At 40.3% G+C, this 20,367-nt stretch overlaps 1 protein-coding gene across 2 annotated transcripts; it reads right to left on the bottom strand.

Annotated features, from left to right (window-relative positions):
* Positions 1-281: 281 nt before the first annotated feature.
* Positions 282-19,522, bottom strand: si:ch211-63o20.7 (uncharacterized protein LOC566836 homolog). 2 transcript variants are annotated; one of them, XM_017432389.3, is made up of 4 exons: positions 19,258-19,522; positions 17,133-17,881; positions 11,241-11,466; positions 282-1,114 (listed from the first exon to the last, which is right to left on the bottom strand). In XM_017432389.3, the coding sequence occupies exons 2-4, from the start codon at positions 17,865-17,867 to the stop codon at positions 870-872; spliced, it is 1,206 nt and encodes a 401-aa protein (XP_017287878.1). In that variant the 5' UTR covers positions 17,868-17,881; positions 19,258-19,522; the 3' UTR covers positions 282-869. The 2 variants fall into 2 exon arrangements, with proteins under 2 accessions (XP_017287878.1, XP_017287876.1); XM_017432387.3 differs by having other exon boundaries at positions 19,344-19,522.
* Between the last annotated feature and the right edge of the window lie 845 nt (positions 19,523-20,367).

Here is a 20,367-nt window from a genome sequence, read left to right as displayed (position 1 = left end):
TCACCACCAGGTAGTGGTCAGTTGACAGCTCCGCCCCTCTCTTCACCCGAGTGTCCAAAACATGCGGCCGCAGATCAGATGAAACAACAACAAAGTCGATCATTGAACTGCGACCTAGGGTGTCCTGGTGCCAAGAGCACATATGGTGTTAAAATGACAACAAAATATGTTAAATACAATAAAAGTAGAAAACTGAATATTTGATGTTAGGTAGCCTAAAACCTTATAAAATATGACTCTTTGTTTAAAGTTTTTAAGACTTGTAAAAAAAAAAAATCTGCTTTCAATTTGTCCTCTTTATTAATAGAAAAAAAATGATTACTGTAAACTGCAACAATAACAATCCAGAGCTTAGCATCTGATCAGATATGTAATCATATTTTTACGACAGTAAAATCCACGAGGAGGTGTGATGGAATTACAGGACAAAAAACATAAAATCTTCACAAAACAAAGACATTATTTTACAACAAGTAAAAAGGTTAACATCCACAAAGAGCAAATAAAAACAATTTAAAGTAGGTAAGAACCAAACACTGTTTATATAGAACAAGATGCAGATGTTTGCTCCCACTTGTCCTAAAATGTACTGCAGACAGATGTTTTTATGAAACACATTCAGATCTGATAGGATTTGTTGGAACGCAGAGAATCTTCAAGCTTATTGTGACTTTCTACACTGATAATAATCCGAGCTTTTTCCATGTTCCTGACATGAAAAAATCCCTAATAATCTCATCATTTTAATAAATAATTATTGGTGATTCCCCTGAGGCAGCAGAATGACATCTATGGCAACAACTTCAGTCTAAAGAGTCCAGTTCTGCGGTGGTGAAAGCCGCTCCAGTCCCCCTCGAGCGTACGGACGGTCAGTGGCAGTCCTCGTTCAAAGCAGAGCGCACCCTGGACTCCAGCTGGTTGGCCAGCGGCCGAGCGTCCGGGTCCGCGGCGAGCATGTCTAAGAGCAGGGCGCACGTGGCCGGACCGGGGGCAGGTGGCAGTGGGGGTGCCCTCCTAAACTTCACAGGGATGCACAGCTGGAGGTCGGCGTTCTCCCACAGGGCTTCCCCCAGCGGGATCAGCCAGCCCGAGCGACCCTTGCACACGTAGGCACCTGGAGGTCAAACGGAAGGAGGAGATGGAGGTGAGTCAGCGGGAGGAGGAGGAGCTCCTGAGCAGCAGCACTGAGACACTATTTACAGGATGGTAAAAAACACCACACTATCATCTCCTATTTAATAAAAAATACAAAAACAGAAAAAAAAACTGAAGAATGCCTTTGCTGCTTCTAAAGGATCAGGTGTATTGATTAACTGGTTGTCATCATCAAGGATCACCTCTAGAAAAGCAGGAGTTTTGTCAGTTTGCTGCTCTGGAGCAAACAGGTGTGTGTTAACACAAGGCCAAGGAGGAAAAACATCAGCAATGACCTTAGAGAAGCAGCTGTTGCTGCTCAACAATCTGGGAGGGGTCAAAGGTCGTTTCCAAACTATCATTCTACAGAGAGAAAGTATATTCAAAAACAGAAAACATTTAAGACAGCTGCTAATCTCCCCAGGAGTGGACAGCCCAGTAAATTCACCCCAAGGTCAGACTGTGTATTGCTCAGAGAAATGACAAATGACTTCAGTTTTTTAAAACAAAACAAAAAGTGGAGACACTTTAGTGATCATTTTTATGTGGATGCCCATTCTGCCAACTCTCCTAAACCATTTCACCTGATATTGGAATCATCGCCATGCAGTCACATGACTTTTTAACACGAGCAGTTTCATTTCTTTCCTCCACTCTGTCGGAGTTAATGAGTACAAAACGAAACGACTACTTTTAAAATTAAAAGTCCTCCTTTTTACTTCAAAAAGAAGAGATTTATTTTTGTTGCCCACAGTGTCTTATATTATTTTTTCTTTTCTTTTAAAAGCTACGTTTATTCGTCTATACCCAATTTTATTCAATTTGCTACAAACAAAAATCACCAGGACTCATTTCACAGCCCTGTCAGTATAACTCAATCAGCAGGTGTTGATGAAAGACCTGCTGTGTGGCTGCCATGTTGACATTTCTACCTGATTATGGGTAAACACACTTCTAATCAGGCAACAAAGTCGGAACGAGCTTCACGTTTGAGCTTGATGAGGAAAATGTTTGAAAGAAGTCAAACAAGCAGGATTTTATCAGAATGACTGACTGAGTAATCAGCCCCGGAAAACATCCAAGAACTGCAGATTTAAAGAGGCAAACATTAAGTTTAATGTGTCTGTGCAGATTTTCACAGCAAGTCGAGCTCGCTTCAACAGACGGTGGTTTTAAAGGTATAATTCAGCCATTCAGAAGTGGGAGTCTGTGGAAAATGAACAATATACGTGACAAAATGAGAGTTTTTTTTTTTCTTTTCAATCCGAGTTATTTTTAAACTCTTCATCTCAAAAGCTTCAAAATCATAAAGTTTGGTGATTTATCATCTAGGTAGCAACAAGTGGGTTTCGGGTTAAAAATGTGATTTTTCTTGGTCTGGAGTGATGTCATCGGGAACTCGAGCCCCACATTTAACAAGGGGAACCCCCGACTGTCACACAGTCTTTGAAGGGGTTTCCCGGCTCTTCGGCTTCCGGCAAAGAAAAACAGTCTGTTTCAAAGAAAACTAAAAGGATTAGAATAAAAGATCTCATTTCAGAAGACATGCATGTTAGAAAACTTCATTTTAAAAGGTAGATCAGGAAGAATATATGCTATTTTAGTTAGTTGTATCACTGGATGGAATCTTTATGGGCCTGTTTTTTTTTTTTGCAAATCGCAATTATGACCAAAATCACTACGTTTACTTTTCTTGCCCTGCCGCCTGTGTTCATTCGGACTCACTTTGCCAGAACGGGTCACATATTACCTTTGAAAGGCTTCATCCAGCCACCAGTTCTCCTGTGCAGAGTGACGACCCTCAGCAACTATTGGGCGAGTTGCGGAGCAGTTAGAATCTGAAAAGACGAGTCTACTGCTCCTCTGAAAGCATCCAAGGCCAAAGTAGATAACTGCCATCCTAAAACGCTGTTTTACAAGCCTTTACAGCGCAATTATACATAAATACTTTAAACAGATGAGGTTTTTTCAAGCTCTTATGGCAGCAGTGGACAGCTGAAGCACTTCCTGTGGGAGCTTCTAGCAGAAATCTTTCAGTATGTTTGTCAACATAATAGTGTGATGCAAATCTGTTTTCTTATAGTATTCACTATTTAAATCTTAAAGTCTGGGGTTGTCTTTACACATCCCGGTCTGCTGTGGTAGTGAGTCTGATTGGACTGGATGTTATTAGCTTGTCAATCCGATCACAGCAGGCCTGATTTTAAAGGGGATTTTCTTTTTAAACCAGCTTTAATCGTTAAATTGTTATGGTGGTTTGTGAGAACGCTAACATATAAACTGTTACACCGCTATCAATTTCACATTACGCGGTTAAACCGGCAAAAATGTGATATTCCAGCTGGAAATGCCCAAGGTTGTGCTACAGCTAGCTGCTGCTGCCACCATTATTTGAGCTTAGAACAGAAACCTATTAAAGAGGACAACAATCCACTTTGGTTTAGGGTGCGTTCAGACTAGCTGTTAGCTTGTCAGTCATTCAGTCCCTCCAGGATTTCGCGGAAACTTTTTGTGATTGTTGCAGCTAAAATGCTTGATTTCGCAGGGCATTTTCCTAAAAGTTGCGTTGTTTTTTTTTTTACTAAAATCAATAAAAAACTATTACTTTTAATATATAAACCAAAAATACTTACTAGTTTTGTAAGATAATTACCAACAAACACTGACATTCTCAAAAGGTGCTTTATTTGAGAACTTTGATAGCTTCTAAACTGACATTCAGACCATTTCTGGATTGTCCCTCGTCTGCAGCTCTCCTCACATGTTTTGCAGACACAAAGTGTTTGTCGATGCGTTTATGTTCCATGATTATGCTTCCCCCCCACTCTCCTGCAGCTGGGTAGGAAACTGGTTTGCTGAAATCTTTGTGGGCAAATGTGAAGCTTTAGCTCACATTTTGGCTTCGGTCGCTGCTCCTGCACGCTCCCGGCATTCTGATGTTAACAGGAAGTGACGTCATGTGTCTTCTTCGTGAGTTATTTGGGGTCATTTTGTATTCCACACAATACAAACCCACAAAGAAGACACTGGACCACAGAAACGGTGGCAAATCACTTTAGAAACAATAAATATTGGGTTAAAGTTGCAGGAAAGTTGCGGTGTTTTGGGCAAAGTTGCAAAAAGTTGCGATTTTGCGGGGTTTGCTTGATTTTGCGTTAATAGTTGAGATCGCAACATCACGAAATCCTGGAGGGTCTGGTCATTTCAGATGTAAACTATTCCTCCAGAGCTATCTACAACAGGTGAGATACTGCTTCTTTAGAACAGAACCTTAGTTCAAAATGACTGAATGTCCCTTTAATGCCGTGGCTGATCTCTGACAGGAGAAGTTAGGCAAAGATGTTAATCCTTTTAAATCATAAATTAGAAAACTTAAAAGTTCCCTGCAGCAGATAAGCATAATTACAAAAGCGTGAAGTAAAACTCTGCCTCTGATAACTTGAATCGCTCGTTTGTCATTATTTGACGTGTTGTGGACAAGTTGATGAATTAGAAAAAATTAGCAGCTTAATGAAGAATAAAACGATCATTAGCTGGATCGCTAAAATGCACCGGCTCCCAAAATTAAAAGTGGATTATCCAGGTAGGTAATTAAAGAGGCTTCAACTCGTTCTTAACCGTAGGATTCACAGCGATCCAGAACATGTATGTGGCTTCCTGAAGGAACAGCAACAAAAATGTTACTTTTTCTAGTCCACTGAAGTTCTAAAATAGCTTATTCATTAAAACTTCTCAGAGTGGCAACAGAAGACTACATCACTTCTGCAGCTTCGAATAGAAAAACAGATCAGGACTTGTTTTTTTTCCTTCTTCTTCCAGCTTTAACTTTTAATCATTCAGCATCGGCTGCACCACAGAGGAAGGAAGTGGCAACTTTTTCTGCTCTTACTTTCTCCTTCGTGATAAACTGAAAATTCTTTTTAATACTTATTTCACTTAGAAAGAGACACGCCATCCGTATTTTAATGTTTTAGAGCTCAACTAGGAAATGGGCTTTTGTTATGTTTTTTCATTTTTTAACATTTTTTCCTGCAGCTGGAGGATAGAAATTATAATTATCCAGCTGTCATTAAGTTGTTATCACAGTAATCAATATCTTACCTGCAGTAGGAATCCCTTAGTTTGGAGAATCAGACTGAAGTTGTCTTGGGGGAGTCGAGCTAAAAGCTGGGCTGAGTGTGGCCTTTTCTAAAGCAGGTTTCTGCCATCTTAAAACTATTTCATTATCAAAGATTTCCTGATGGTTCAAGCAAATGTTTTTTTTTACGCTGCAGTCACCTTTTACGTTATATGGTTCTGTGGTTATTTACTCTGAAGACAGACCTGCTCTGCGGTCTACATTACTTTACTACATCAGATCGTGTTTTTTCTGTGAGGTCGCATTTAAACTCGTTCAGGTTTGCAACAAAACTTTCACATTCAACCGTTCCTGGTGACAGACTGACTCTGCCTGTAGTGTACCCATCTCAGCCCTGTTTAATGCAGGGCTCTTTACAAGAGCTACAGTATTTGGATCACCTCTCCCCATCTACAAAATAAAACTTGCCACAAAGTCAATCAAAAGAAAAAGGTCACACAATTTATATACATCTCAACTCATCTCGCCCTCTTTGTTCCACATGGGCGGTTCCACATTCACTTCATGCTCAGGTCCTCTATCTGGGAGCTTGATGGTTCTGTTCAGTATTGCCCCTTTTACACGGGCTCTAATTCAGAAGTCCAGCTCTACTTCACTCTACTCGACTTGGCTCGTTAAGGAAGCATCGCGTTCACACCGGCCAGTTTGGTCGGTAGCAGAGGAACGCAGGGGGGGCGCTACGAAAATTTGGCGCAAGTTGTGTAAACAACGGAAGCTCTATGGACAGCGTTGGCCCTGTGTTGTTGCTGTTTTTTAAACTTATGGGGATTCTCCTGAGACTTCAGGAAGAGAGGTGCAGTGGAAGAAATGCTCTGGATGCTGCGATTGTTGCGCGGAGTAGGACAGCTGTTATCCACCGGAGATTTCAGGCTTTACAGCGCCTTCAGCTGGGGGACAGACGGCATAAATGTTGCAGGGTAAGCTAACGCTGTTGTTTATATTCCTACCTTCGCTCTTTATGCTTGCATCTGGTCACACCCACGACAATGAGTGAACAGGAGCTAAGCTTGCGCCACCAATGAGGTAGGGCTGGCCCAGCTGGCCCTACTCCGAAGCAGTGACCAAAGAAACAGGGCCGACCTCGAAAAAATGCCGATGGAAACGCACGCAAAGCAAGCAGAGTAGAGTGGAGCTGGGACCTTTAGAGCCCGTGTAAAAGGGGCATATCTTAGCTGTTCCTAGGACTGTGCTCTACATTTCACAGACCACAATCAGCAATCTGATCAACTCTATGTGAAGGAGTTGTGTTGCACTGCGTGAAGCAAAAGGTGGTCACACCAGATACTGACTGGCTTTCTGACCCTCCTTGGACTGTCCCAGTACAGTAAAGATAAACGTTTTCGAGTGGCCTTTTATTGTGGCCAGCCTAAGGCCCATTTGGGCAATAATCATGCTGTCTAATCAGCATCTTGATTCACCACACCTGTGGGGTGAGTGGATTATCTCAGCTCACTAACACAGGTTTAGACAAATTAACGATGTTTGAGAGAAAAAAAGGCCTTTTGTGTATGCAGAAAAGTCTTAGATCTTTGAGTTCAGCTCATGAAAAATGGGAGCAAAAACAAAAGTGTTGCGTTTAGATTTTTGTTCAGTGTATGTTGTTTCATTGTGAAACTTTGAAAAAAGAAAAAACCTGAATTAGTTCTATACAAGAAAAGTATATTCTTGTCTAGAATTACGCATACCTATTTCATTTATTACTAACACCACAACCTTTGTTCAGAAATATTTTTGTTTGATTTAGTGGAGTTATTTATTTACTGAACGCTTCATTAGAGCACACTACACTGTGTACATCTGTAGTACGGACTAAGGGCGTGTACACAGTATACTCCTCTTCACATGAAAACCTTTGGCTGCTTTGGGGATAGTTCTTTGTCTTGGCGAAACAAATTCTCCATCTGTAAACTCTCCCAGTCCGTCCAAGAAGCCTAAAATTATCATAAATTGCTGATTTTTGACTCTTCGGAACACCCTCCCAGTCTTGTTCCAAGTGCCAGGAAAAATGGATTTCTAATGTTTGAAATGTCTAATTTTTCTGCGGTAGGGCACCCAGACCCACCTTGTTCAATATTTTTCACATTATTCTAAGATTAATTTGCTCTATGTTTCAACAGAAACATGCAGCACTATGTGAATGAAACAGGAGTCCACACCCCAAAAATTTATCAATTTTTTTTTTTTAACCTAACAGCAATGTCTCATCTGTTTACATGGATGGGGCGGGACTTAAAATTGTACTGAAACCAGCCGACAGGGAAGCGGGTCCTGTTTCGGCTTCGGCTTCTGGGCTCACATCAGTCTATTAAAGTGGAGTGACCTGTGATGCAATAGAAGTGCCAGAGAAAAACTACTCCTAGAAGATTAAACAGATTAAAATTTATACTCAGTAACTGAGTCATTTTTCATACTGCATGAGAGAAAAATCCTGATATGTCAAATATAATTGATAAATCACCCTCACCCAGAAGAAAATGGAAGTATTTGGGAATAAAAACTGTTTTCCTAACAACTTTCTAATAGCAAACCAAGCTTATTTTGGCAGTTCTAAAGGATTGGGGTAATTTGTCTGTATAGAATCATCGCAACAAACATGCCCTGTGAAATGTGGGGAAAAGAAGGCTCAAGTGTCTTGGCTGAAAAGAAACTAGCTCAAACAACAGGCTGTATAAGATAGATACATAAAATAATTGATCAAGACCTCAGGGAAACGTGTCGGCTTGTAAAAAGAAAAGGGGCAGATTTCACCTTTAAAAAGGTGCCTCACTACATTCCCTCAGTGACAAAAAGGCTTGTAATTGTAGCTGAGAAATTCCACTTTGCTCCTTTATTCAAAGCCAGCGACGAGCTTCGTTTCCTCCGTCTGTAAGCCCCTTTCATTCAGCCTAATGAAGTATCGAAGGCTCAGGGGGGTTCATAGGCACTAAACTACAGGATAATGGTTCATATTCCCCTGCCACCAGCTCACGCCAATCCCCGTCAGTGGTGAATAAAACCAGACGTTTGTATTAGAGCCATTTCATTACACTGTGACAGCAGAACCAAAACCCTGAACTCTTGTGTATTAAGACGTGTCGTCGCCACAGACAGAAAAACTGAACAGAGAGAGAAAAAGAAATAAGTACATTAAGCTCTGTCATTTTACAGCGCCATATAAAAGTGAAGCTCTACTTATGATGAATTGTCCTGAGCTACTTCAAAGCTCTATGTGGTGATCGGACCTGCCCTGAAAACTGGATTTGCTTCTAAGATGGTATCCAAAGTAAGTACTGTAATGATTATGAAGTAAATGTCATGTAAGATCAAATACAGCATTTTAAAGAAAACGAAACAAAGAACAAAGAACAAAGAACTGCAGTAAAGACTGCTTCTAAACCCGAGTTTTCATCCGTAACCGTAACCAGGTCCAGGTTTTCAGTGGATCGACGCTTTTAGGTTACCATTACAGCCAAGTTTTGGTCAGACTGTTTTTTAAAACAAAGTCGACATTTTGGCATTATTAGGCTGTCCTGCTGCATTTATCTGTTGTCCAAACTGTTCACACACAGGCGCTGTGGAGAGTCTCATTTAGACTAAACCATCTGATGAGGACAGCTGGGAAAAACAAACTATAAAACTAAGAGTGTGTGTGTGTGTGTGGGTGGGTATACCTGATTTTTATTACCCTTTTAATCACCTTATCTTTATTTCAGTTATATTCACCTACCTTGTCAGGACCAGTAGTCCTTATGAGGACAGAAATGTGGTCCAAACACAGCAGGACATCCATTTTAGGTTTAAGGCTGAAGTGTTTACTGAGTTTAATTTAGGATTAGGATTAGGGTTAAACAAGCAGTGGTACTAGTTAAGGTTAAAGCTCTATCATGTGAAGAAGAAGCCAGATGTGAAGAAGAAGACAGATGTGAACACCATCCAGAAACGCTGCCGTCTCGTCTGGGCCAAAGCTCATTTAAAATGGACTGAGGCAAAGAGGAAAACTGGTCTGTGGTCAGAAGAATCAACATTTGAGGTTCTTTTAGGAAACCTAAAAGAGACTACTAAACACAAGAGGGGCCATCCAGCCTGAAATTCAAAAGCCTGCCTCTCTGATGGTATGGGGGTGCATTAGTGCCTATGGCAGGGTCCGTTTACACAACTAGAAAGGCATCATCAGCACAGAAAAGTATGTCCAAGTTTTAGAACATCTGCTCCCATCCAGATGCCGTCCTTTTCAGAGGTCTTGTATACTTTGTGGCAGCAAAATAACTTCCAGGCACTGTCAGATGAAATCACTCCAAGGTTTATTTATATTTATATATTATATTATATTATATTATATTATATTATACATAAAATATAAAGAGCATTAAAGACAATTAAGAATTAACATCAGAGTCCCAGGTCCGAATGGGGAGCTCCGAATCAAAGCTCTGCCCCCCCCAGGTCAACACAGGAGCTATATTAAAGATACTGAAATACTGGACCAGAAGGAGGAGTTAGGGAGAAGCAAGTCAGTCTGGTTCCCATGAGGAGAAAATTCAACATCACTCCTATAAACAAGTTCATTCTGTGAGAACCCATGGAACTTGGAAATGAGGTCATAATATAATCAGGACTTATCAACCACAGGTGTTACCCTATAATAAATTCTGCCATTACACATATTTAAGCAGACATTGTTAAACCTCAGACTGCATCCATCACAGCAGCAGGGCTTCACAGAAGAAGAGTCCAGGAGCTGAACTGACCTGCCTGCAGTCCAGATCTCTCACCAACTGACACACATTTAATGCTTCATGAAAGAAAAACAAAAAAACAGCGCAAGCCCAGGACTGTTGCTCAGCTCGAATCCTCCGTCAGACCAGAATGGGACAACTTTCCCTCTAAAACCTCCAGCAGCTGCTCTCCTCGGGTCCTAGATGTTCACAGACTGTTGGTAAAAGAGGACGGGATGCTTCACAGAGGGGAAACAACTTTTCTGAGATGTTTTGCTGCCCAGCTGCGGGGCGGCTGTGGCTCAGTGGTTAGAGCAGTCGTCCTCCAATGAGATAGTTGGAGGTTCAATTCCCTGGGCAAAACACTGATTCCCTCATTGCCTCTGATGTGCCCCATCAGTGTATGAATGTGATCTAAAGCACTGATTAGACTCTATAGAGTCATTTATTTAGATTAGCTTTGTAGAGACGTAGCAGAGAGCTGCGTGATGGGTAAATGAGGGCACAGATTGTGTTGTGAAGCACTTTGAGTGGCCTGGTTAGCTAAAAAAGTGCTATATAAGTACAATCCATTTATCACTGAATACAAAATTAACTTATATATATTTAAATGTTACAATTACTTAGTAAACATATCAAATGTTTAAACTATGTTCCATTGTGAATAAAATATGGGGTCATGAGGTTTAAAATACATTGCTTTCTGATTTTACTTACATATTACACAATGTTCCAACGTTTTCAGATTTATTATTTATAAGCAAATTAAGAAATTGTGTGAAGCTCAATGAATATAAAAAAAGGCCAAATGAAGAAACGACATTACACAAAAACCACCTGATCTGTAGCTTTTATAAAGTCTCTTCATTAATGGAGGCTGATGCTCTAATAAACACAGTCCTGAGCCAGATGTCTGTAGGAAGGCAATAAAAGCATGTTATGCTGCTGTTTCCTGTCCACACGCCATAATCTTTGTAGGATATCAGGCTGATGTACATACTGTCAGCTTGTGTTATGAATTCAAGTCACTATAATCCATATCAACATGTAAATCAGATAAATCATCGTTCATCTCTTTGCCATTTAGATTGTGCCTTCCGCAGATGATGAATGCATGATTTATAGTGTCTGACATTTTTAATATGTTCCAGTTCGTTCGATCAGACTTGATTCAGCGTGATGTGTCATCAGCCTGTCTGACCTCACACTCAACCTTTCCAGCCTCGCAGCAAACCCTGCGGTGACATGCAGATCGAGAGCACGGCCGCACTTACCGAGCTGCTCCTGCGTGGACCCTTCCTCCAGGAAAGTGATCCTCTCCAGGACGGCCCAGAACAGCACCCCCAGGGAGAAGATGTCCGCCTGCGCCGTGTAGCTCAGGCCGCCCCAAACCTCGGGAGCCATGTAGAAGTCGGAGCCGCAGGTGGAGGAGAAGCGCTGCCTGGTCGGATCGCCGCTCGCCGTGCCGTCGCTCATCTTGCTCAGTCCAAAATCGGCCACCTTCAACACAACCGCGGAGATTTGAGACGTGGTTTGTGTAAGCACGCGCCTGAAGTACACTTTCCTCAAATACAGCATGACAAATGGCATTTTGGACTCTTTTAGGTTAATAAAAACTGATAAAAAAAGTGGGCAGAATTAAAGAAGTTGTGTAATTAATACTTTTTTTAAAAAAACAAAAAAGAAACCTTTCTGATAGATGTTTTTAAAAATGAAGATTTTCTTTTGCGTTTGCACCTTTGATAACAGCTTTTATAAATTCTCGGTTTATTACGTATCTGTGAACTTCAGATCTGGAACTTTTAAGAAGAGACGACAACAAAGCAGCTTATTTTGAGCACGCCTGTTCTTACTTTGTGCCCAGAATGAAAGAACGGGTTTTATGTTCTTTGTTTCGATTTGAAGGTTAAAGTGAATGTTATCGCCACCTAGTGGTGCGGCGTTTCAATGTTAAATGACTCAGTGTGAATAATGTGAACTATATTTTTTCATATTCAAAAGTGTAAATTTTCATCATCTTCACCTCTTTTTATAGTTTTGGTTAAGGAAATCAAACTATTTGGCCACTATTTCCAAGAGTATGAACAAAAAAAGCTGTAAATACATATGAATGTTGTATATCTCTAAATATTTTTAATTTGTCATGCCTGTAATATCTGCTCTCTATTCTTTTTGTTTCTTTCATACCAATGTATTGACTGTTGAAGCTACACCCCTGGCATAATTTATATTATACTGCGTTTTGTTTCTTTGTTTTTCTTTGTATCTGTAAACAAAGATGTTCATTAATAATTTTTTTTAAACTATATTTTTTCCCCAATAAAGACAACAAACAATACTTTATTTAAAAAATAAATCTCTGGAGTGAGGAATTAGAGCCTGACTCTCTACAATGTCCCATCTTTACTTCCTGCATGTTTTAGTTGTTTCTCTGCTCTTCAGCAGGTCTTTAAGCTCTTTGAAAGCTTCTAAACTGACATTCATGACCATTTCTGGATTGTCCCTCGTCTGCAGCTCTCCTCACATGTTTTGCAGACACAAAGTGTTTGTCGGTGCGTTTATGTTCCATGATTACACTGCAGGATGTGCAAAACAGCTTCCCCCCACTCTCGTGCAGCAAATGTGAAACATTAGCTCACATTTTGGCTTCGGTCACTGCTCCTGCACGCTCCCGGCATTCTGATGTTAACAGGAAGTGATGTCACTACACAAACCCACAAAGAAGACACTAGGCTGCAGAAACTGTGGCGAATCACTTTAGAAACAATAAATATTAGGTAAAAGTTGCGGTGTTTTGGGCAAAGTTGCAAAAAGTTGCGATTTGGCGGGGTTTGCTTGATTTTGCGTTAATAGTTGCGATCGCAACATCGCGAAATCCTGGAGGGTCTGTTATATGGTGCCAAGTCACAACAATAGTCGTCTCAGGGCACTGTACAAAAACATTCGCCACATTATAAAAGCCAATTGGTAAAAGTTGTCTATCTAAGGAAGCCAGCAGGTGTTGAATCCTCCCATCCTGAGCAGCATGTTGGCGACAGGGGAAAGGAATGACTCTCTTTTAACAGGAAGAAGAACCAGAACCAGGACCGGCTGTTCACAGCTGTTACACAGAACGACACTTCTAAATGACTGAAACACCCCTTTTCTGTTAGTTGTCACTTTATTCCCCAAATGACTAAAAAGCAGAAAATGAAAGGTGACTGGAACTGAACCCCCCCCCAATAACATACTGCATCATGCTTTCCCCCCCTCATTCTCCTAACTTGTACAGAACGATTCTTTTAATGTGTTTAGATAAAAGAAGAGCGCTCCCTCAGTACTGTGATAATGACGTGAAAATATAAAATACACATTTAGAAGCATTTCAAGCTGCAGCAACTGCCGTAGGGTTTGAATTCAATCTCTTTTTTTTGTAATTCATTGACTAAGAGGGACTTTCTTTCGTTCCATTTTTCTCTTTAAAATGCCAGACCTGTCAACATTTCAGCGTCCTAAACGCTTCATTACTCCCGGTGCGTTCGATTGAAGCCGTGCGGCTCTGATGACTGACGACAAAACCTTCAGCTCGGGGAGATTCTGACGGACATTTTTCCAACACTCCTGATGGTTTGTAGATGAAGTGAATACCTGAGGTGTGACTGAATAATTAACACTGAGAGAACTCGGTGGCCGCGGGCTTAACCTCGAGTGCTAAATCAATACACTGAGACACAGAGTGACCTACACAAGCGCTCGTTCAGATCTGGGAGATCAGGACGGCGTTCTTGTAGCTCCGCCACAGAAGGGTTCATACAAAAAACATCCGACTGTTTGGACTTTGACTTCTATTGCTGCACTGCATAGCTGGCCTCTGTGTTTTCAGCCTTCGGAGCATCTTTTACAAGAATAGGCTCCGCATTTTGTTGTTTTCCTTCATTATTTTTCTCTCATTGCATCAGAAGTACTTTGCCGCTGTGGAAATCTCCAAGATAATTAAAGACCTACCATTCCTTGAAAGAATGCATATCAGCCGCCACCTTTCGTACTACGGTTTTAAACTAGTCAAGTCAAATTTATTTATATAGCACTTTTCAGCAACAAGGCGATACAAAGTGCTTTACAACATTTTACACAAAAATACAAAGTTAAAACACGACAATATCTAAAATATGAACTGGGATCATCTAAATGTAATCTAAGATAGTCTAAATGAAAAACACACACGCAAGATAAACTGAGGAAAACCAAACTAAGATATAATGAAAGCTAACAAACTGTATTAGGATTTAAAAACCTCAGCTGAACAGATCAGACATAATAAAAGCTAAGGTAAACTAAAGGTGCCATAAGGCTAACTAAGAGTTAAATACATTTTAATGAAACTGAAATTGTCAGTTAAAAAAAATTTAAAAACTAGCACCATTTTACGATGAGAAGAGATGCCTCTAGAGGTTTTGGTCAAGCCTTGTAAAAGGCATTACGCGTGATGTCATGGGTTATCACGAGATTTCGTAAGATGCGTTTGTGCTCAGAGGACGTGTTGTGAATGACTCTCAGCTACTACCGCATCAAATCTTAGCTCAATGTTGGTAAATCTGACTGTTCTAGGCATCTTTGTGTGGGCTATGGTCAGTTAGGTGTTGTGGCCGTCCTGTCTTGACTCCAAAGTTATTAATTTGTACGTTCACATCCAATTATTACTTTGAGTTTCATTAAAATCCATTTAGTGGTTTATGATATTTTGCTAACAGGCAGTGATGAATACATCTGAACTCAGGCATAAACTGGATGGATGGATGGATGGATGGATGGATGGATGGATGGATGGATGGAACTCCACTGAGACATAATGATTACTACAGAAGTAGTTCTGATTTTACTTTATTAACTCAAACTTTCTCCTTTAGGCTCGGTGTGTGCTCACATATAAATGGCCGTTTCAAGCATCATTTGGCACTTTTTCAGCCTAAAATACATCAATGGTTTAAAAAAAAAGCCTAATTCGTAAAAACACCAAATTGAATTATTATTTAATTAATAGAAAGCGACGAGGAAAAATGTTGCCACAATTCGAACAGGAATAAAATGATCCAGTTTATCTTTGTTGTTCAGACGTGTTGTAACTCCACACTCAAGACGTTCATCTCTGATATTGTCCCATAACGTGCGGATCCCCTCACAGACAATATTAAATGAATGCTGTGGTAATGTTCTCAGATCTACAGTCTAAACATACGAATGAATTAAATCGAACTAGAACTGTTTAACAGACTTGTCAGGAAAATTCATACAAATGAAAATGAGCTTCATTTTAGCTGAATTCACAGCCCATTCTACTTCATTAACTTGATTTATAACTCTAATGGGAATGTTTTATACAATAAACACTTTTTTTTCTTTTTACAACACCCTAAGTGCAGCTTCTTCACGGAGAAAAAGGAATATCAGTCTGTGAGGGCATTTTTCAGGCGTCTTTCTTAGGGGCTACATTTTGTCGAGAATCTTGTTATTTAATTAAAACAAAACAAAAAAATAAATAAATCTGCATTCAGACATGCTTCTTGATCAATTACCCAGCAGGAAAATGAAGATGAAGCAGCTGCTACAGCCAGCTTAGGGTGGTTTAGTCAATGTAACAGGGTCTTTGCTTTTTTTTATATACATTTAAGTGCACTAGTTCTTCTAAGGGTTGTAAAAATACATATTTATTAAAGCAATTACTGTTACATTTTGTTAAATGACAACAAAAAAAAAGGGGTTTATCGACCAGCGGTTACCCTAATTTTGAAAAATCTGTGTCATTATCAGCCAAAGAAAAAAATCTGAATTGAGTCCGATTTTTCTGTTAATATTATTAGTGAGTGAACAGTTAAGAGCGTCTTACTGAAACTGTGTTACCATGGAGATCCAGCTGTTACGTGATACCGAACAGCAAACCCGGACTTTCAGTTTAACTTCGCCGGCTGAGCTGCAAATCTCGCTTCGCAGTGTAACCGAGGAGGGGTTATTCCAGAAGGGAGGTCCAACAAACTCTGAGTTTATTTGTAAACTCTAAGTGGAGAGACTGAGTATCCGGTTACAGAGCGAGACGAGCTGGATCAACTTCGAGCTGAGAGCACGCACGAGCACAACGCATCAACCGAGCCTCAACCACCGAAGGAAAAAAAATTAAACTAATTATTTTTGTGTAACTGGAGCAGAAACTCCACCAAGTTCACGGAAAAAAAAAAACAGTATTTTGTAAAAAATAAAATAAAATAAAGTAACACAGCAGCAGCAGCCAAGGAGAGAGAGAGGCTGCAGGGAAGACGAGTGTTACGAGTCAATCTGTAGGTTTGAATGTACTAACATTTATCTGCACTTACAATGGCAGCATATATTGGAGGAGAAAAACCCGTGGACTGAATAAAATGATTTTTATTAGGTGAAACCCATCAGGTGAAAAGTGGACTAAAAAATGAAGCCCATCTCTCCGTCTATTTTTTTTAGTCGAGTCTCTTTTTTGGGTCACAGAGGAGCTGGTGCCCATCTCCAGCAGTCAGTGTGCGAGAGGCGGGGGACACCCTGGACAGGTCGAAAGTCCATCACGGGGACAGATATAATTTTCTTCATCATCTACACAGGCTATTGCAGCAAATATTATTTCGGTGGTCATTTCAACACGTCGTCATTTAAACCTCCGACAGAATACAGTTTTAATGGTCCTCTAACCTAAAATACTTTTTTTTAAATGATCATTTCACCCTTTTTATTTAACACAAGCTCGTTTATTTTAGACATATTGGAGTCACTGGTTTTTAGAATGCAATAATGTGTACAAGGACGCTTAAAATTCAACTCACAACTAAAAGAAATACCACTGAGTTGTGCTCAGCTGATGGGATTTGACGTTTGGCAGGAGAACGTTATTTAGAATTATATGGAAAGCGATATAGTTTCAATCAAAAAAATGTAAATGATCTTGGAAAGAAGGCACGTTGGAAAATCCTCTCGTGATAATGAGCATTATGAAGGAATCCTGCTTTGATATTAATGTATCTGTTTATAAATGGGCAGTTTGAGCAGGTTTAGTTCATAGAGTAGAGAGTCTTACACAGAAACCACAGAGTTTCCCTAAACTCCGGGTTCACTTAATCAGAGTTCTTTCTGGAATCCCCCCCCCCGTCCCACGATAAGAACATGCCTACCTTGATGATGGGGCTTTTGGGCGTCACACAGACCAGAACGTTGTCAGGCTTCAGGTCTCGGTGGGTGATGCCCAGACCGTGCAGGAAGGCCACGGCGCTGCAGAGCTGCAGCACCACGCTGTGGTTCCGCTGAGCATCCGGGGGCTGGGAGAGCAAGAACTGGTTCAAGTCACCTCCGTCGCAGTATTCCATCACAAGCCACAGGGCTAAGCAGCGCGGAGGTGCATCCTGCTCGTCCTCGCTCTGGGCTGATCTCTTCCGGGCTCTGTTCAGAGGCCTCCGTGGGGTTGAAGAATCGTTAGATTTAACCACGTCCTGGAGCTTAGCTCTGGCCTGGACCGTGTTGGTCTTGTCCTGAAATCTAGAGGCAGAGTTCGTCCTCCTCAGGCCATTCGACTGGACATTCCTCCTCTCCTGACCTTCTTGGGCTCCAACTACGTTGCCCTTCAGCACGCTCTCAACAAGACGCAGGGGCAGTTTTCCCGGTTTCAGGGGTCTCAGGCTCCTCGGCCCGGTCTGCAGGAGGCAGCTGTGGAGCGCGATCACATTCACGTGGTTCTTGGCAGTGGCCCTCATGGCCCACAGCTCTTGCAGGTAGAGTTCGACACACTCCGGGTTGCTGCAGGGCAGGCGTTTAATGGCCACCGTGTTTCCTGTTTTGGCCATCTGGCCCTCAAAGACTACGCCATAACTGCCCCGGCCCACCTCCCTCTCTAAGGTGTACAGCTCCTCCATCTTTGAACAGCAGCCTGACACAGAAAAAAAAACAAAAAAACAACAACACATAACTGTAATGTCTCTGAACAAGCACATAAACTCTGTGACATCTTAACTGTTTGTTCTTGGATCTATATTATTTTTACTTTATTTTTGACTTTCCTAGTCTGGTGTAATATCGACCAAATGCAAAATCTTTGGCGATGACAATAAATTGTACCATCCCATTTTGTCTTCGGTGAACTATCAAGGACTACAAGATGACACTGATCATTTATTAGGCGGTCAAATGGCAGACTGTTAGTTTTATTGGAGCCAGATGTGAAGCGGTGCATGTAGGAAATAGGAATTATTTTTATTGTTGGTATTATTATCCTTCCTTTTTGAGAATTTGCATATTTTACAACATTACAACCGGGCTCAAACCACAAGCCCAAGGTCATAATGAGGCGTAGATGGAGATAAGGCTTATTTGATGGAAAGTGCTTTTCTAAGGATATCTGCCATCCTCAAGAGTGTGATTTTTTTTTTGTAGTTGTGTCACCCTTGGAGTTGCCTGGGATTTGGCTGAGGACCTTGTCCATCCCCTTTTTGACAAGTCCCAGTGAATCATTATTATTATTATTATGATATAGCCAAGCCATATTGTGTATCAAGCCTGATCAAGCGATCCTTTACTCATAATGACAAAGAGTCTCTTTTAATATCGTATACAAGTGATGTTAGACCTCATCATGAATATTGTGGTCAAGGCTGATCACCTTAAAAACAATCGTTGGATAATGTTCAGAAACAGCTAACGAAGCTGTTGCCTTAATTATAAATCATGCATAATTCATGTGAGGACATGCTGAAAGAAGCAGGGTTCACGTTAGAAATTAGAGAAATTAGAGGTGATTTTATCAAAGTGTACAACTTAATGTGTGGTTTAGAGTTTAATATTTTCTTTGAAACTTGAAGGTAGATTAGATTTTGGAGACATGAACTGTCAGTCAATGTAAAGAGACGTAAAGGTAAAATGTTAGAAAGCCTTCCTTAGTAAAATGACTCCTATCAAACAGTCTTACTGTATATAATGTTTCAGTTCAGCTTATTTTAACACCATTTGATTTGATATTTCATGTTTTGTATCATTTCAAATGCATTTGTATTTTACTGAACGGTGTGTGCTTTTATGTAATTTTTTTTATAACCAATCTAATAAATGAAGTGAACTGTAAAATAGCCAGCAGACCGTCTAATTTAAAGGGCATTTTAGTTGATGCCATGACATTGAGCTTTATGCTGAAGTTAACTTATCTTAGCGAGCATTTTCAACTTTCGGTTTACAAGCTGATGTTAGGATGTGGACTGCATTTCACAGACAAAAATATAAGATACAAACAATAATTTAAAGCTTAAAATTTACCTTCCTGTGCGAGCTCAACCACAGCGAATCTAAACAGGAAGCGAAACCAAAGCTTTAGAAGAGCTTTTTTGTTATTTCCGACTTACCCACACGACAGCAGTTCGTGTCACGAGAGCTCAAAAAGCAGCCTACATAAGTTACAGGCCACCTCACGCGACATTAAACTATAACCGCTTTGATTTTTCTTTTGTAACAATCCACGGATGTGCGTCTGAACGAGCAACAACAGTGGACAAATGAGACGAACTTCCGCGTCTGAATTCGGAGCGTCCCGCTCTGCGCTTACGTGTGTTATGATTGGCTACAAAATCCATCTTGCGTGTTCTGATTGGTTGAGACGCAGCGGTAGGCGTTATCTTATTCAAACCGGCCAACACGGAGCTCTGATTGGTTCAACTGGCTGCACTCCGCCCAACTGTCAGGATTTTAAAAACATTTATTAGAAACCCTGTTAGTCTGATTAAAAAAAGGCCCACATTGTAGTTATGAAATATTGTGTAAATTTTAAGGTCATAAGTGAAACGCTTTTTTTTTTTTTTTTTTTACAAAAAGAGTATTCTCAAATGAAACACACATACAGGAGTTTGATTTTACACAAAAACTGGAATATTTTTATTTATAAATGATTTACAGGTAAATTTTAAACTCCTAACTGAAACACTAACTGTTGTGTGGAGCTGAAACATTTTTAGTTGTGTTAATTTTGTAAAATGTTCACTTAACAAATCATCTACAGATACTAGCCTGCATCTAATAATGCATAAAATATTAAGGAAATAAAATTTGTGTCTTATCTTGTCCATTTTCACTAAAATAACATCAAGTTATCTATCAGATTTTACAGTCATACAGATCTGATATCCAGAGATTTCTCCTAAATGAAAATGTGACAGAAAGTTAAGACTATACACCAATGAAGAAATGAAGTTTGAAGTCAGTTGACAGCATATGGTTTGTTCGCCTAAAAACACAAACAACTGAAAGTAGATGAAAAATTTCTGGCCTAAAGAGTTATATCTAATAAATAATGAAGGCGAAAAATATCCATCTAAGTGGTCCCAAAAATTGTGAAATATCCTCAAGTTTTGTGAAAATCCAAGTGCTTTCAAA

This window comes from Kryptolebias marmoratus, linkage group LG19 (genome assembly GCF_001649575.2).
Source record: "Kryptolebias marmoratus isolate JLee-2015 linkage group LG19, ASM164957v2, whole genome shotgun sequence".
Classification (NCBI taxonomy): domain Eukaryota; kingdom Metazoa; phylum Chordata; class Actinopteri; order Cyprinodontiformes; family Rivulidae; genus Kryptolebias; species Kryptolebias marmoratus.
The sequence above is the reverse complement of the archived record's forward strand: the minus strand, read 5'-3'. Positions and strand labels throughout refer to the sequence as shown.

Bases quoted from the DNA above. Each gene is read 5' to 3' on its own strand.
- si:ch211-63o20.7 (XM_017432389.3), bottom strand. From the start codon at position 17,867: ATGGAGGAGCTGTACACCTTAGAGAGGGAGGTGGGCCGGGGCAGTTAT. The intron at 11,467-17,132 runs GTAGGCATGTTC...GTTGTGTTGAAG, and splicing joins CCAAAAGCCCCATCATCAAG to GTGGCCGATTTTGGACTGAG. The intron at 1,115-11,240 runs GTAAGTGCGGCC...TTTGACCTCCAG, and splicing joins GTCCACGCAGGAGCAGCTCG to GTGCCTACGTGTGCAAGGGT.